The sequence below is a fragment of the Pinus tabuliformis genome, chromosome 9 (genome assembly GCF_031772625.1).
Source record: "Pinus tabuliformis cultivar Carrire ecotype Pingquan chromosome 9, CPIR1, whole genome shotgun sequence".
Classification (NCBI taxonomy): Eukaryota; Viridiplantae; Streptophyta; class Pinopsida; order Pinales; family Pinaceae; genus Pinus; species Pinus tabuliformis.
Window position 1 is genome coordinate 1,021,825,532 of NC_142307.1, and position 18,532 is coordinate 1,021,844,063.

Sequence of the window (18,532 nt, forward strand, 5' to 3'; positions counted from 1 at the left end):
CATCCTGTAACCCTCGTTCGGCCGGGGGGCATGGGTATATCATCGTTGTCGTGGATTATTTCACCAAATGGGCCGAAGCGATGCCTACATTGAATGAAGACGGTCACACAGCGGCGCAGTTTTTGTTTAATCATGTCATTACTCGGTTTGGAGTCCCTCAGGCTATCGTCACGGATCACGGAAAACATTTCCGTAATCACATGATGACGGAACTAACGACCCAACTAGGCTTGCGTCAAGATAGTTCAACGCCGTAGTACCCTCAATCCAATGGCCAAGTTGAAGCCGTGAACAAAGTCTTGATCACAATGCTCCAACATACCGTTGGTACACACAAGTCTAATTGGCATCTGATGTTGTTCCCCGCCTTGTGGGCCTACCGAACCTCTGTGAAGGACGCCACCGGTTTCACCCCTTTTCAGCTAGTTTATGGACTGGAGGCCACCCTTCCTATTGAATGTGAGATTCCTTCGTTAAAGTTAGCTGTCGAGTTGCTTCCCAACACCACTCCGGTGGAGGAACGACTTCTTTATTTAGAACGGCTAGACGAGACCCGTCGCTTAGCTTCTCTAGCTATCGAAGCACAGAAGAAGAGAGTTAAGGCTCACTTCGACAATACCATTCAACCTCGTTCCTTTGTTGAGGGAGATCTAGTACTGCTCTATGATCAAGCTAAGGATAAGCTAGGGGCAGGCAAACTCGAATCCATGTGGCTAGGCCCCTATATTGTGAAGAGAGTTTTGCAGAAGGGGGCATATGAGCTGATTGACTACGAAGGAAATCCTCTCGATAAGCCCCGTAACGGGCTTTATTTGAAAAAATACTATGCATGATTTCGTGCACCTAGTTTGTACATACGTGTGTTTTTAGCAAGTGTGTTATGTGTGTATGATTTCACGTTTTGCTTTGGTGTGAAGGCGTGTTTGCCTCTTATTGTGTTTTCTGCTTCTTGTGCAGATGTCTAGTGCACCTTATGTTGGTTTCGCTGATGGTGCCTGCCGTAGCACTTGCAATTTGTCTTCTGCGGCGTGGGCGATCTATGATCCTCACGGAGAGTTGCTAGATCTTCAAGGTGTGTGCTTGGGTCGTACCACTAACTTTGTTGCCGAATACAATGTTGTAATTGAGTTACTAGCCGAAGCAGTCAATCTCGGCATTCATGCATTGGTGGTGAACCTGGAATCTCAACTTGTCGTCCATCAACTCAACGGGTGATATTCCGTCAGAGACCAACGCATTCTAAGGTTGTATTTACGTGTAAGATTGTTAGAAAGGAATTTTGATTACATCACATATCAACATATTCCGAGACGATTAAACACATTAACTGATGCATTGGCAAACCATGTATTAGACAGACATTTGCGTAACAGATAAACATTATACAAGAAGACATAGAAAACATAATAAGACCATAGGATAAGCATATGTATATATAAAATCCTTTTCCAACCATAGTTTGCATGTGTGTTGTCATGTGTGCTTTTAATCTTGCGTAAAAATTAAAATATGTGGGTCGTATGTTATGCAACTGATACATTAGATTACATTTGTGTTAGACATTTGCATAGCATATAAAAACATCATCACATGTAAAAGATCCCATCCAAAATCGATATATATATATATATATATCATGTGGCGCACCAAGGTGCTCAAAAATAAGTGTATATGTCTAGATAAGGCATGTGTTCTCAATACATCTGAGACACATGTCTCTCAAAAAACATCAGTAGGAAGTAAGACCTAGATGTCTACTGTGGTGGGTTATGCTCTATGTATGCTACAGCCGCCCGTGCCACCCGCCTCGAAAGGCAGTGCATCCTGGGTTCTACCCCCACTGTATGGATCTGAGATGCTATGGGGACCTCCTCTATCCCCTGGTAATCTAGAATCCCCGCCAGTAAGCCCTCGAGGTTCTGTATCACAGTCTCCATCGTATCGACTCCTGGAGGAGCCAGGACCAGGGCTCTAGCGCCTTGTGCCTCTCTCCGCGCCTCTGGGGCTAGACCAAGGGGTCTCGGGGGTCCCACATCTGCATACCATAGCATTCATCGTAAAGACATGTACATGAAAAATTAAAAACATTACAAAAAATACAAATCAAAAAGAGATCAAGTGGCTTACCACCATCGTCCCAATGCTCTCCCGCAGGCAGTGGCATGTCTGTATCTCCACGGAATTCTATGCCAGCATATGGCCAGTCCTCCACAAAAATAACCTGTCGATCCATCCACTCTTGGAAATACACTCCCCATGCCATCGGTCAGCCGCCACCTCCTCGCGGCATGACATGGCCCCATCGACTAGCCCTCGTCTCTCGGGGGCCTCTGGGTGGATCCACGACCATGTCCTGTAGCTGTAAGGCCGGTACCCGCTCCAGCATGAGCGGGAGTAAAAGCGACCCATAACCAAACTGCTTCGACTCACCACGTCGGCAGTTGCTCAGCTGTCTCTTCATACTGGTTGTTACTGCTGCTGCCCAGTTGAATATGGTGGGATGTAAACACTCGAGAGCTAATAGAAGATGGGTCTTCGAAGCCTCGTGATTGGCCAAGCAGCCCGCTGCCCGGGTCACCATGAAGAGTATGGTTCGAAGGACGATGTCCTCCACCGTCGGAATAGCTACCTTCCCACTCCGCGTTTTGCGTGCCCGTGGGCACACCCGAGCCATCAGCATATCTAGGGTTTCACCACTGGGTCGCTGCCCCTCCAGAATGGGCATCTCACCTCGACGTGATAACCCGGTCAAAAAATAGATATCCGTATAATCGAACTCGATATCACGGCCTCGAATCACAAACTTCCCATCAACAGGATTCCAGGCTCTGATTAGGAACTCGAGAAGATCAGGTTGTGCTCGTAGGCACAGAGTGAGGAAGAATTTGAGCAACCCGCATGCCCGCATTGCGTTACGGCACCTAGCATCGGCGAATGCCACTATATCCTCATTATCATGAGCTCGCTCTTTCCAAACAAATGCCATTTTGTCCTGCATGGCCACAAAAAATCATTAGAGCCCTGACCGTTGAAATTTACACGTTCAAATTGTTAAAAATTTAGTTTCGCGGCGTCAGCGCGACTGTTTTTAAAACAGTCGCGCTGATAATGGCGCCCTTTGTTTTTTTCCTTGGGTCAGCGCGGAAGCACACGTGTTTTCCGCGCTGATCCGGGGGTGGTATGTGTAAAAATTATTCGATCAGCGCGGACCCGATGAGGAAATCCGCGCTGACCGAGAGCGAATTGAAGTTCACAAAATTCGCCCAAACTACCACTTCCCACCGTGGAAATGCGGCTAAAATGACTCAAAATGAAGCGCAGGAGAAGGAGAACCTACCTGGAACAGATTGCAGGGTGGTTGATGTCCGCACGGGATGGAATTTGGTTCGTCAACCTCGCAGCTCCACAACGTTCTCCACGGCTCAAAATGGTAACAATGGTAAAAACCTCCTTTTACCCCCCTATTTATGGTAAAATTTTATAATTAACTATCATTTTTCATAAATGTGGGTTTTGTCATGTTTTTTACCATGTGCTTAGTGCCGATGTCGTTTTACTATGTTTTTATGCATGTGGTACATATTATCTCGAACAGGTTTACGCGTGCGGTGTTTCTTGTGCAGATTCTCATACCGGTGGGGTCACGACGGTCCTATACACACTTGGTCCCAAAACGTCGTCTTTAAGCTCTTTTTCGACGTAAAGCAAGAAAAGATGGCCGAGCTCCCTCTCGGCTCGTTAAAAGGAACGAGAGGCGGTCGCCTTTAAAGCTCTTTTTTCGACCGTTTAAACTAAAAAGATTGTCGGGTGTTTGTCGTTTCGAACTCGTTATTGGCTCCAAAACGACGTACTTCTAACCGCTTTTCTACTTTTTCGGGTCGAAGTCACTACTTACGAAAAGTACTCCTCGATCATACTGGTCGGGCGGTTCTTTCGAGCATTGTTTTATACTTTTTCTGGCTCGAGAGACACAACTTTACGAAAAATGACCCCCCTGGAGTTTTCTTTTCCGCTGTCTTTTCAGACTCTCTAAACAAGAAAAGACGCTGAGTTCTTCCTTTGTCAGACTCGTTAAAACTTAATGACATCGGACACCGTCGAAATGATGCTTTCCAAGCATATGCTATCCCCGTCAAGCTTGTCGTCCAAAAATAATCGGGGTACCTGCCAGAAATGGTGGGGAAAATGGAACTGTAATAATTGTCGTGTCGGCAGTATGTCGCTCTTGAACATGGCACTAGTCTGCATTCGTGTCTGGGTGGGGATTTCTCATCTTGTTTTACACTAGCCTCCGTGGGTTTGGGTTATCCTATTTGGCCTCTCATCTGCTCATTGCCTTGTCACCATGACCTCTGCTCATTTGACGTCATATACTTCCAAATCCACTGTCATGCCGCCGATATGTTCAAGAGAAGTTGACCTCTGCAAACTTACAACCTCCCTCTGATACCTCACACAAAATATCTTATCCTTCTCTGTCTCGTGTCGATGATGTGGGAAACATTATGGCCAACCTTCGATCAAGGTTACTTCCTGTCGACTTCAGCTCATTATCCAGGAAAGTGACTTTGAGACTCCCTTCACGTGCCCTAGAGCCTGCATGCCTCAATGGCAGGTTCTTCGTGTTCGACGTAAGGTTTTCATCATTGGCCTCCAATCGAATGATTCTGCGGGTGTTCGACACCAGCTCATTGATTCACACGCCGCGGATTGTACCTATAAGTACCTTGAGGATCATTGTCATTATTGATGGTACCTCTCGCGTCTGTTAACAGTTTTCATTATTGGCTGGTAATCAGACGATGTTCATGCATGTTCGACTTCAGCTCATGTATTCACATGCTTGGACTTGTACTTTGTTCGGGTCGGGTTGGAGCGCAAGACCCTGGTTCTTTGCCTGTTGCAAACCAGGTTGCGATTTTGTGGATTATTATTACATGACTCATTGATGGGTGGCTACGCCCATACCTGAGTCTTTTGGGATGGCTACGACCATACCTTATTATCATCATGGTCTCTTCAGCTGGGTGGCTGTGTCCATACCACAGACCTTCTTCGTATGTCTTTTGGATGGCTGCGCCCATGCCTAGACTACATGTAATAGAGATATCAGTTGTACATACGTGCAGGTTCTTCCTGGTGGTGTTCCAGTTTAGCGGGCTTTGTAAAGCATTTCACCCCTCCCACTCTCTCGGGCTTCATGCTTTAGGGGGCATCTGTTACATAGTAATTTGTCACTGTCTCCCTGTCAGTCTCCCTACTGTGTCATGAATTCAAATTAATCATGCTCATGCTCTCTAATGCTGCCAAGTGACCCACTTTGCCAAAGTTTTTTCCATCATCGCGACTGTTATTAAAATAACCGCGCTGACTGGCGCCTCATAATACAACGAATGCGCTGCCAGCACGGAAGCACACGTGTTTCCCGCGCTGGTCGAATTTCATGAACCAGCGCATCCTCTGTTTATATTGAGTCGCGCTGACATAACCTTCTCTGTTATTCAGATGCGATGTCAGCGCTCCAGTGCAGTTATACACCCGCGCTGATCCAGTTTGGGCGAGTTTGTTCTAACAGCCGGCCTTCCAGATGACTCCAGACCTGGTTGTTGGCCTTGTAAATGTCGCCCTCCCTTCTCTGGCATGTTTGTTTCGTCATTTGAGCCACCTTCCTTGGAGATAAGCTCATCCTCCCACCATTCATGGAGACTCCTTCTCCTATTTAAGCCTCTACCATTGCCATGAGCAGCTAGTTTTTGACAGTGTGGAATTGATAGTGCTTAGAGTGCTGCTGTTAGTAGGTAGTTGGTGTGACAAGTGTGGGATTGCTAGAGAGCTTAAGGAAGGTTGTGAAGTGTTTCTTGTGTGAGAGAGAGTTTTGGTCTTGGGAGATCTGCCTCCAAGGGTGAATGCTTAAGAGACTTGCTGGCTGGACCCTCTTGAGAAGGATTCGACATCAGAACTTCGGTTGTACTCTTCTCTGTTATTGATTAATAATAGATGACTACTATTATGGTTCCACTCTCATTTGTCTTTGTAATGGTTAATGTGAGTTATGTCCTTTCCGACTGATGTATAATTGCATTTATTAGATTTCACGCTTGTGTTTGTGTTTCTCTTTGTGTGTGCAGGTGTCTATCCACGAGGATTGTGGAGGATCATGACCGGCCAAAGCGAAGGAGCGAGAGCGACGGCTCTTCATCAAACAATAGCGTTGGAATCCAAGTAGGTGTTCATTGCCTACCTTTTATTTGCAATTAGGAACTTGCATAGTAGCATTGACTGATTGTTGCTAGACCCATTCTGGGCTAGTAGGGATGGCCTCTATCCGTAGAGGGGATTTACCTCTCCAACAACTAGTGTTGTGCATACCCATATTACAATATCTATGATTATATATATGGAAAAATTTAAGAACGTCATGATGGAAAAATGAAGTTATTTCTTGACGGAACTATAGTGTGAGATCCTTGAAGTAAAAGCTTAATAGAGAATGTAAATCCCCAAAATGAAACATGGCATCAAATACAATTGTTATTTTCTTGTTCTCGAAATGAAATCATTACGGAAACCATTACACTTAAATGAAATCATTATTGACATCATTAGAATTCTTACTAGACAGTGATGATCTTTGGACTAAAGTCCTTTTTCTTTTTTTCTTTTTCTCCAGTAAGGAAAAAACAACTGTATTAATATAGTGAAAAAATATAGTGCATATGTTTGATCTGATGTATCCCATCATTGATCACTGTTTATGGAAAAAAAATGGAGTCCTAAACAACCCAAGTATATGTTGTCTACATATTACATTCATATTTGTCAGCAGCATATATATGTAAACCTGTCATATGTTGTGCCCTTTTATACCGTATCCCATCCTAGAACATTTTTGTACAGGATTGTTTGCTCCACATCGACAGAAAAGAAAAACAACTTCTGTGTGCAATAAAAAACATATCCTGTGCATTCAAGAAACTTGCAGTATATCATCCTATTAGTATTCACAAAATCACAAAAAAGTATACGAAAACAAAACAAAACAGGTATAGTTGTCTGATTCCTTGCATTAGTAGATGATTTATCCGGGCAAAGGAAGCAAACCAGCATCCACTCTGTGTTCATCCATCACAATCTCGATATGCATGCCATCTAGTTCATCCTGTAAACCCCTCTTTGACATACAATCTGCATTTTGGTTATGTTCTTATCCTATGTGTTGTAGTGTTGAGTCCTTTAAAGTATGCCATATGTGCTCTATCTGGCATAGCCAACCATTCAACATAGGTTGTTTAATTTTGATTTTACCATGAATGTGCTCAATAGTGGTCCTAGAGTCTCCATATATATGAATACTGGGAATGTTGAGAAAAGTAATGAACCATAATAATCCCCATAAGGCAATCACTTCTGCCTTCATATTCGAACCTCTACTGGCTCCCTAGTGTACCCAGAATTCTTGTACCTCTGAAAATTTGATCCAAAATCCGCATCCACATATGCCTCTTTGTTCCACCCCATCAAAAAACCCAGCCAGGTATGTAATCTCAGGACCAGGTCTCTTCTCTGCAATTTTCTTTTTACCACTATCATGTAAACTACCAATCATATACCACTGCTTAATACTGTCCAACATCTGCACAACATCTCCCAGGACATTTTCAAAAATAATTCTGTTACGTTTGTTCCATATTTCCCAGAAAATAGCAAGGGGAATGGTACGCCATGATGGTTTTTTATTACTCCACCAAAACAAACAATTCTCAATATGTAGGGAAAACCCACATACTCAGCAATGTGTTCCCAAATCATTATGGCGACTGGACATGTTAGAAATAGATGTGTATTATCTTCACCAACATGTCTACAAAGTACACCATATGTTGGCCCTTGCCAATTCCTCTTTTGTAGGTTCCCCCATATAAGATTCTTATTATGCCATACAAGCCAAATAAAAGCAATCATTTTGATAGGCATCTTGGTTTTCCAAAAGTTGTAAAACCAACATACCTCAATAGTTTGTGTCTCTTGTCTGCAAAGGGCATTATATGCATCCGCCACCATCACACCTCCAACCTTCATCTTCTCGGTCCATGTAATCTGATCTCCACTTGCATCCCAGCAAATACCAGTCATTTTCATAATCTACTTGACATGTTCCCATTCTTGTGCCATCTGGTCCATCAGTCCTAAATCTCTAGCATTTTTCCATATTGGTATATGGCCATACCATTCTTGAATCACTTGATTCCAGAAAAAAATACCCCTCCTGTTTAATTTTTGTATCAGCTCCACAGAAAGCATATCATGTGTATCGGTACCCATAATATGATCCAGGCCCATAATAATATGATGTCTCGTACCCAAACGCCAGCACAAGTTCCTTAAGAAAATGTTCTTAATTTTACATAAACTACGCCATATAGTCGAGCCCACAGAGACCCCGATATTACCACTGCGCATCCACACAGTAAAAGGTTTATTCCTTAAGTATTTTTTCCTGACTATACTGCCCCATATGCCAGCGCCGAATATTGCCCTCCACAACGTTTTCATCAGTAGAGCCCATCCAAATAGCTTCAGGTTTAATATACCCCAACCACCCATGCGTTTTGGCAGGGTTATTAGTTCCAGTCTGGCCAGATGGTATTTGTGGGAGTGCGTCGTCCCTGACCAAATAAACTGTGCCATGAGACGATTCAGTTTATGTAGAATAGCATTAGGGAGATGATATAAATGAGCCCAATATACTCCCAATTGTGTAATAACAGCTTGTGTGAGTGTAATCCATCCTCCCAGGGAGAGGCATCTAAATTCCCAACCTGTAATCCTTTTATAAAATTTATCTATCAGCCACATCCAGTCCTGATTTCGATATCTACCAGGTTTGATATGAAATCCCAAGTATTTTATACCACCTTCCAGAGAGACTGCATCAATCCCAAACAGATTTTGTATATATGCAATGTCATCCATGTTGCAGGAGCCATATAAAATGGAAGATTTGAGTACATTCATAATAAGCCCTGATGCACTCTCGAATCTTTTAAAGATTTGTGATAGTACATACCAGTCAGCTCACTTAATCAAACCCATAATCAATATGTCGTCCACAAAGAAGCTATGTGAGATTTTGATATCCCTGCGCAAGCACAGTGCCTCGAAATCTTCATTCTCAACCGCCTTTTTTATCTTCAAACTAAGGTTGTCCATTGCCAATATGAACAACAGTGGTGAGAGGGAGCACCCCTGCCTAAGCCCTCTCCCAGCACCAAAAAATCTAGTTGGATATCCATTGATCACAACAACATATCAAACATTTGTGACACACGCCATTATCCATTTTGTGCCTCTGCTTTGTATTCCAATTTTATGGAGGATCATCCTCAGATACCCCCAGTCAAGGCAATCATATGCCTTCTGAAGGTCCACTTTCATAATGGTTGCGTTTAATTTTTTTCATGTATGGAATGTATGCATTCCTGTGCGATTGCCACCGCATCATGTATCTGTCGGTCTTGTAAAAAACCATATTGTTCCGAAGAAATGTACTTCGATAATGTGTCCTTTATCCTGCTGGCAATCATTTTTTAGATAATCTTATAAATAAGATTACATAAAGAAATGGGTTGATAATCAGATAAAGAGATTGATTTGTCCTTCTTCGGAATCAGAGCAATGTAAGTTGAGTTGATATGTGGATGAATAAAACCTCTGTCTCTCAATTCCTGCACCATATTTACCAGATCCGGTCCAAGACTCTTATCACTCTTCATGGTTTTAAGAACCCCCCATATTTCTTCCTCCGAAACCATCTTGCATAAATTGTTGTTTTCTTCCTCCTTGAACATATGCAGGTACTCCTCTATCCCCCACATTTGGTCTTCTGCATTCTCATGTTCCTTGCGGTTGTAGGCCATCTCAAAATGTAGAACCGCCTCTCTGCTTATCCCCTGTTGTGTCATATGTTTATTGCCCACAACATCAACAATTTCCCATATAGAATTAACTTTTCTTCGATAGTTAGCATATCTATGGAAGAATTTCATGTTTTTGTCACCTTCTCGTATCCATATTGCCCTACTCTTAAGGCGCCATGTCGCCTCCCTGTGTTGTAGGATCTGCTTCCTCTTCTGTTCCAATGAGTGTATTTTGTCCCAAACCACCTCGGATAGTTGTTGTGTTAACAGTTGAGGTTGAAGAGAAGACAGAGCCTCTGATATCCCAATCAGTTCATTTTTCTGTAATGCGTTTTGTTTGCGTTCCCAGCTTTTAACCACCTTCTTTAGGGCTCAGAGATTTTCCAACATACACATCATGTGGGAAGAGGAAGTTGATATGTTCCTTTTCCAGTTTTCCGAACCAACTTGTCAAATTCGGGGTCCGCCAACCACACCCGATTGAATTTAAAAGGCAACCCAACACATACATCCCCGCGGTGCCAGCCAAGAGTAATAGGTCGGTGATCTGATATGAAATTGTCAACAATGTCCGATTGGACAAAACCAAGTCTCTCGACAACTTGTTCCTGGAGCAAAAATCGATCCAATCTTTTGGCCACATAGTCGTTACCTGTTCTCCCGTTGTCCCAGGTCGGCCTGACCTTACAAGGACGAATGTCAATGAAGTTATAATCAATAATGATATCTTTTATCTGAGCAAATACCGGGTCTGCTCGTCTATTACCTCCCCATACCTCATCCACACCAGTTGTACAGTTCATATCCCCCGCCATGATCAGAGTGGTTATTTCAAATATCTGTGTATCCACCAGCTTCCTCCATAATAAGCCTCTATCCCTATATGGGGCATAAATGTTCAAAATGTGAATCCGGCTGGGCAAAACTCTAATATTACCCGCCAAGAGAGTACCGGCAAAGAAAGAATAGGCATTCATCTTAACCCATCGGGGGTCCCATCAAGCAACAAGTCCCCCAAACGAGCAATCCGCATTAGAAGCTACCATATACCAGTCAGGTAACATTTTCCTAAAATATTTTATCACCTAGTTTTTTGAATGCATGGTCTCTTGTAGAAGAATAATGAAAGGATGGGTCGAAAAGAAAATCTCCTTTAGGGCCAAGTATTTGTGGGACGACCCCAATCCCCGAATGTTCATTGATAGGATGTAATTCATGTGAGACCGGTTATGGGCTGCTTTGCTCTAAGGGCCCATGGAGAGGATGTAGACGCAATGGGGACATCTGTCAAAGAACGGGAGTTGAAAGATTCAAAAGGGATATTCCGGGGTCAGCTCTGAAAATGTCGACTATCTTGGCTTTTTTTCCATCTAACCATAATATTTTCAGTTGATGTAGGGCTAATAACAGGGGATGTGGACCCAGATGGCTTGTGGATGGTGAGCGTGTGTAAGTCTAGTGTCTTCCGTTGTAAGAGAAATTCCAGGTCACTGTCGACCGAGTTGGTAGGCGAGGCAACTAGTGAAATGGGTCGATCTATGCCAGACAGAACTGTGATGGGAGTGGGGTGTTTTTTAGGGGAAGGGATATAGGGAATGTGGGACGTGGAAGGGATCTCATAAGGTAACATATGAGCTAGCAAAGTGGAGGTATCAAGTGACTCAGGGCAAGATAAATGGGGGATTTTATCTGACAGAGTTGGGGAGTTCACCCCCGTTTCCAATGTGCCAAAGTCCTCTGATGTCCAAGAGGAAGATTGAACCAGAACAGGCACAGACTCAGCGCTAATCAAAGGAAGAGAATTCCCAGCAAGAGAGGTAGGAATGTTATGTGGAATACCTGTATGACGCATAGCCATATCAGAAGTAGGATATCTGCCACGACCAACCATCCGGGTATCCAATATACCGCCGGCTTTGACTTGTTCATCACCTCTCCTTCTTCTGTGGAACATTCGATGTCCACTCCTCTTGCATGGGTATTGTGCCATAAGGTGGCTAGTGTGATGGCATATAAGACACTAGAAAGGAACGCCTGAAAAATCCAGATGTTGTTGTAATTGTGTGTCCTCCCACTTAAGCTCAATATGATCCAGAAAACTACCACAGTAATCTTTCTCGATCAAGATCCAAGCAATTCTCTTATCCTTGGCCCCCAGACACTGTGGATCAACGTATACAAATCGGCCGATAACATTTCCAATATCCATCAGGACTTGCTTAGTCCAAAATTCAATAGGTAAACCTAGTAATTTTACCCAGATAAGCTTGTTTTTGGGCGTCTCCTTCAAGGGATTAAACCCAACGTACCATGCATGCAATGCTAAGAAATTGTACCCCTTTATCCACATAATTTGTTTAATTTTATGCAAGTCCTCTTCACTGAGGAAGTGGAAACTGTACCAACCCCCCAATCAGTCTTACCACCGATGGTATTCCCCAATCAGTCTTACCACCGATGGAAAATACCGTAACAATGATTTCCACTTCGAAGCTATCCAATCCCGCATCTCTCTCTCACTTGGATCGAAGAAATACTATTTACCCACCAACGCCCTTTTTCTCAGACTCGAAACTATGTCAATAAGCACATCATAATCGAAACATAGCATAGGAGCTGAGGTGGCAATATCAATGGAACGTTGTTTGTTTTTGCTACGTCGATGACCAACCTCCCGATCTTGCACTTGTACACCGGTTGATGCATGTTCTCCACCTGGCCTCCCCAAAGGAGTCATTTCCGGGCACCATGTGTGCGGCTGTTTTGGCCCACCATCCCATTTAGATCCCATGCCATGTGGATACCTTGTCTCTGCCTCCATCATGGCTCTAATGAGAGCTTCTTGTGCTGACATGTAAGATTCGAAAGGGTCCATCCGTTATGAGCGTTCAAAAAGATGTCAAGCTCGACAAAACTAAACATAAATAGCATTTAAGCACTGACATGTATGGTCATAAATAATAATAAAGGATCAGTAGGTAGTTAGGTCACATACACCAGCGAATCCAACAACACATCCCAAAAGAGAATGTTTTGGGATTGCAACAGTGTCCAGAAAATCTACTGCATCATATAGATAATACCAACCATACAAACACCGAGGTACGACGCCGTCCCAATGTACCCCAAATATGTAATTTAAAATTTTAAGGTTATATAAAAAACGTATATAACACCTGCAACTGCATCATGTATTCAATTTGAAATCAAGCCTGAGACAGATCTGTCAGCACTAGAATAACGCGATGTGGACCCAAGTCAAATCTCTTAAATCTTCATCCTACCAAAAGTAAATTTAAACAAAAACCAGTGGATTAGTCAGACCAATCTTCTGTGATAAAAACCCGCCTAAAAAAGCCATTGAATCCTCTCAAGGAATAGAGAACCGATGATAACAGGGCCAATCGTTGTAGAGAAACGTAAGTGAAGATTGAAACAAGATCCAGTAGCTCTTATCATGCTAAACCAAAACATTCGGGGGCATCGAGTAAATATACCGACAATCTATCGTTAAAAATGAAAGATGTCATAACCTGCCTCGCAGCAGCAACATCTCCACATAAACCACCACCTATTACATACCCGGAAGCCAAACTCCTTGCAGGGTCTAGAGATGCAGCAGCAACATCTCCACATAAACCACCACCTGTTACATACCCGGAAGCCAAACTCCTTGCAGGGTCTAGAGATGCTGAAGGAGTCCGTCCACCTATTCTAGAGAGTATAGTAATTTTCAGTGCTAATACAATTACCTTCCTTCTATGGTATGTGAGGCTAGGCCAGAGAAAAGAGTTCAGTCCAAATTGGCATCAGTCCTCCTATGTCCGACTGGAAAGTGGGTTTTAGTGATGCAGTATATAAGGTAGGATGCAATAAGAAAAATCGTGAGAATATGGGAAGATTCGGACCAAACAAGGGATATAACACAAACCAGAAAGGTGTCTGGCATATGAGCAATCCCAAAAGTCGGAGAATGTAGACCGAGTCTCCGCTATGTCGAGAAAAAAACCGGTAATAGCAAGTAAAATTTTATCAAGAAGGTCAGGGAGCAAAAAAAAAGTGCACCACATGTGACATATAAAAACACATAAAGAGCACTGTTAAAGACCCGAGGGCTGGAGACATTTTTTAGATCGAAATTAAACCAGGGCTAGAGACATTTTTTAGATCGAAATTAAACCAGTAATGATTAACATCGAGTTTCAGTTGTCCCATGAAGTTTCAGTTATCAAAACGCAAGGAGCACAAATCTAACCAAACTAACGCCGAAGGTATACCCACAATGCTGTCGAATCTTATTATTTGCCTCACGGGAGCAATATTTGCATTGGTTCTTTGTTGTGTCCCCCCTATATACTCGGTCTGGACATTGGCCATAAACACAAATGTTAAACTTAGTTTGGTACGTGTTTTGAACCAGGCTCTGCATGACCATATTCAGATTGCTTTGAATATCACTGCCTTCAGCATAGCGGCTTTCGTTGCTACACGCTCCTCTCAAATTATGTTGAATCTCTTCATGAAGTGTAATGATCAACGACAGCACAACGCTTGGCCTGAAGAGAGACCATCTTGCCGTTGCCAATATTGGGCAATGGGTAGGCTGGAAATGATTCTTACACCAAGCTCTGTAACACGGATATAAAAACAACGACATCATAAGATTAGTTAATAGACCAATTGTTTAGTTCTTTAAATAATGAATATTCCAATCCCATTGACGTTTCAGACCATTGTGATTAAGTTTTTAGTAGGATGGTGATTTGAATATTCCAAGACTGAGAGCCTCCCACTTTTTAATGGAAGTGAAGTCAAGAGAAGACACATCGACGACGCATAAGCAATCAATCTTGAAGATTTAGCAGGACCATATAAGGTAAAATAATGAAGTTTTATGAGAAACCTAAATTTTTAATAATGGCATGAAGTGTGACCATACTACCATGTAAAATAGCATGAAGTGAGACCATCCTGCCGTGGCCAATATTGAACAATGGTAAGGTTGGAAATCACTGTTACACCAAACATCATATAAAAATATAATAATCACATTATAGGATGATTATAAATAATAAATAGTTGATAAATGTTAATAAAAGGTTAGTAAAAAGGTTGGTGTAAGTTAATTCATAATAATCCTTAAATATATTTATTTTATAATATATTTTAGAATTTAGAAAATTAAAATTTTATTTAAAATAATAATAATAATAATAATTATTAATAATAAATATAATTAATATAAATTATAAGTTTATTTAAATTTATTATTACTATTATCATGAATAATAAATAGAATTAATATAAGTTAAATATATATACATTTTCAAAAGGCATGTAACCAAATTCTTAATTATGTAAATTACATAGTATTGTGGGTCAATACCATGACTTATCAATATCATGTACTCAAAAAACCATGACTCATTTCACATGACACTTGTTCAAATTATAAAACATTTTTTAAATTAATAAATTCAATTAAAAAAATAAAAAAATAACAATTTTAAAAATAATCTCAAATTTTTTATTAAATTCATACCATCCACTTATTAATTATTAATAATTCTAAAAACCCTATTCTAAAATAAACATATCTATTGAGAAAGGTCTAGGAGAGACGCATGGGGAATGCGGTTTCTGAAATCCTCGCACTCCCTAATAATGGCGGCACCGTCGGATATACTCTCCCAGGTGCATTTTTAGTTGGTTCTTCCCGGGGATAAGTTCATGGGTTAATTTTCTCATCTTTCGTGTGCATGTACTCTTGGAACCTTGCCTTTAGGGTTTTTTAATATATCTGTCGTTTTGTGGTCGGGGTTTTCACTTATCCTAGTGTTTGTCGGAATGTTCGTGTTCTTCTTTGGTTGAATCTAGTTTATATGGATGATGTGGAGCTAGTGGATTATGCTTCTCCTCTGTCTAGGATTTTCATGACCTCTATTTAAAAACTTTGGCTTATTCTCCTATCCGGACAGGGTCCCTATTGTTCCCCTCACCTTGTCGCTCTCCAGTTCCCTCAATGTCTGTCATGGCTCGTGTCTCTCCTCCTTATTTTGCGGCCCCTAAGTTTTCATCATCTATGTCGGTCCTGGTTTGAAAATGGACACTCATCAGTTCTCCCAGGGTTGGAGTCTTGGGACGTTAGGACCGATTTGAGGTTCGGGTCAATCACGGCCGGTTTCCATTATGGATCTTATCCTAAACAACCAACGATTTATGTTGGAAGAATTATCGCACTTTTATAGAATCTATAATTTCCACCTTGGGAATCCTAGTTACTGACTTGTAATGTTTATCAAAATATGCGGGTTCAGTTTATCCATACAAGATTTAAGATTTCAAAGGGTTTTGGATTTGATTTGGGTTAGAACGGGTGTTCTCAACTAGTTTTCTCCAGCCACGGGATTTTAATCATCTTCAGTCCCTTAACCACTCTGCTCCAAGTCACTCTCAACAGTTGACCTCTGAGCACACCGTTAATAGGATTCTATCGACTCTTTCTCGGGGTTTTCCAATGGAACCCTGTTCTGGGTTTCGTCCTAGTAAAAATTTAAACTTCGTTAAGTCTGGCAACAAGAAGTCTCCGTGTGTCCGAAGGAAAATATGGCCTCACCCGGCTTTGGTTCCTGGTGGTGATGTTCGAATGGAGAGGGTCGGGGTTTTGGAACAGTCTTCCCTCGTGGGTCGAGTACAAGGGCATAGATTCTCTATACAAACCCTCTAGTTGTGGGTTACACAAGTCATCGTTCCTTTTGTTCAGTCTCCTCCAGAGGTTGAAATTTTGTGCAAGGGTTGGATCCATCTTAATTTTCTAATGCAGTGGATGTTTGTTCCATAGTAAATAAAGTTTGGCATATCGATTCATCTCCTTTAATTTTTAAATTTTGGTCCGCATGGTTTAATGCGAAGAAGGCGAGATCTAATGTTTTGCATGTCTGGGTCTCCCTCTAGATTACTGAACGAAAGAGATTTTCCAAGATTTGGGCAATTGCATTGGAACTTATTTGTCTCATGATACATCATACCTCACTTTTGGTATTCTATCAATGATCTGGGTTCTCATTTTGGGGATCTACGGGAGGGTCTCCCCAAGGAAATGGAATTGAGAGACGATAATGAGAAAATTCAAGAATTGGATTATGAAGGTGCTCCATTTCAGTGCCGGCATTACCATTTTTATGGTCATCTTGTTAAAAATTTCCCTATGGTTCAATCGGTTCAGGTGGATGAAGATAATCTTTTCCGGGAGGATGTTGGTTTTCCAAATGGTCCACCTTCCTTAAGTGGAGATTCTGGCTTCTTCTTCAACGTTCATAGGAATTAGTCTCTACAACAATAACTCTAGTTCTAGATCTTATGGAAGTGGATAATGTCCCGACGCCCCCGCAGGAGCATCATGATCCGGGTAGCTCTTCCTCTCCTCCTTTTTCAATTTCAAATGTTTGTAATGTTGATTCTTTTGTTGTTAATCATAATGATTGCCTGACCTATGAACCACTTATGTTCTCTCTTCCCTCTCTTAATTTCTCTACCCTGTCTCAAGCCCTTTGCTCATTATCGATCCCTTATTGTGGCCTCTCATCTCCTATCACCTCCCCGACTCAATCTATTTCTTACCTCTCACGAGATGATTCCTTTTCCTATAACCTTTGTCCCCGCTCAAATGGTTGTTTCATAAAGCTCCCGGCCCGGGGTTAGGGAAGTTCCATCTTTCTCGTTGGGGATCTCGTGGTCGGGGTCGGAAGTCCAGCATCACCTTAGGAAAGGAGTGTGCCAAGGTGGATATGTCTACAGGCCATCAAGCTTCAATCTCCAGGGTTCTTAGAGCAATTGCAACCCCTTCCATTATTCCTTTATGAAGATCCTCTCCTTCAACTGTAGGGGATTAGCGATCCTTCAGAAAAGACTTGATTTGAAACGTCTTATAGACTCATAATTACATGGCATCATTTTTATACAAGAGACCCTTGGTCAGGGCCTCTCAATTGTTCAATGTTTGGTGAAACTTATTCATGGTTGGAAATTTCAATGTATCGATGCAATGCACCATTTAGGGGGTTTGGTAGTGGGTTGGATCAATCAATCCTTTAAACTTAAATTATTAACACTTGGAGCATTATAGCGGGGCATGGGGTTGAATTATTCTCTGAAGAACTCTCATGCTCCTTCTCTCTTCTCAATGTATATAGTCCTTCTTTGCATCACCGCCTCTTCTGGGAATCTTTCTTTAATAACTCCCTTGTTAATTTTCTTCAAATAATTATTGGTGGGGATTTCAACATCTCGTTGGGAGATTTTGAATCATGGGTGGAATGAGAGAATGTTGACCCTCTGGAAGATTTCTTTACGGATTCCTTACTCTCATGATCCTTGATTGATATCAGCCCTCTCAAACTTCGGCCCACTTAGCGTAATAAGAGAACCGGTTCTGATTGAATTTCTAAATGACTAGACCGATTCCTCCTTACTAAAGGTTTCATGGAAAATTTCCAAAACATTAAAAAGTGTTTTGGTGTCGAGGGTATATCAAATCACTCACCAATATTTTTAGAATTGAATTGCGCCACTCACAAACCCGCCAACCCTTTCAAATTAAACTCCTCTTGGTTAAA

General features: G+C 41.9%; 1 protein-coding gene across 1 annotated transcript in view; it reads left to right on the forward strand.

The window, feature by feature from the left end:
- The first annotated feature begins 13,433 nt into the window (after window positions 1–13,433).
- Window positions 13,434–18,532, forward strand: part of LOC149152182 (cysteine-rich receptor-like protein kinase 6) — a 63,061-nt gene continuing 57,962 nt past the window's right edge. Inside the window, exon 1 of the mRNA XM_089443405.1 lies at window positions 13,434–13,681. Coding sequence (XP_089299531.1) covers window positions 13,434–13,681 — 248 coding nt within the window. The remainder of the gene's footprint in view (window positions 13,682–18,532) is intronic.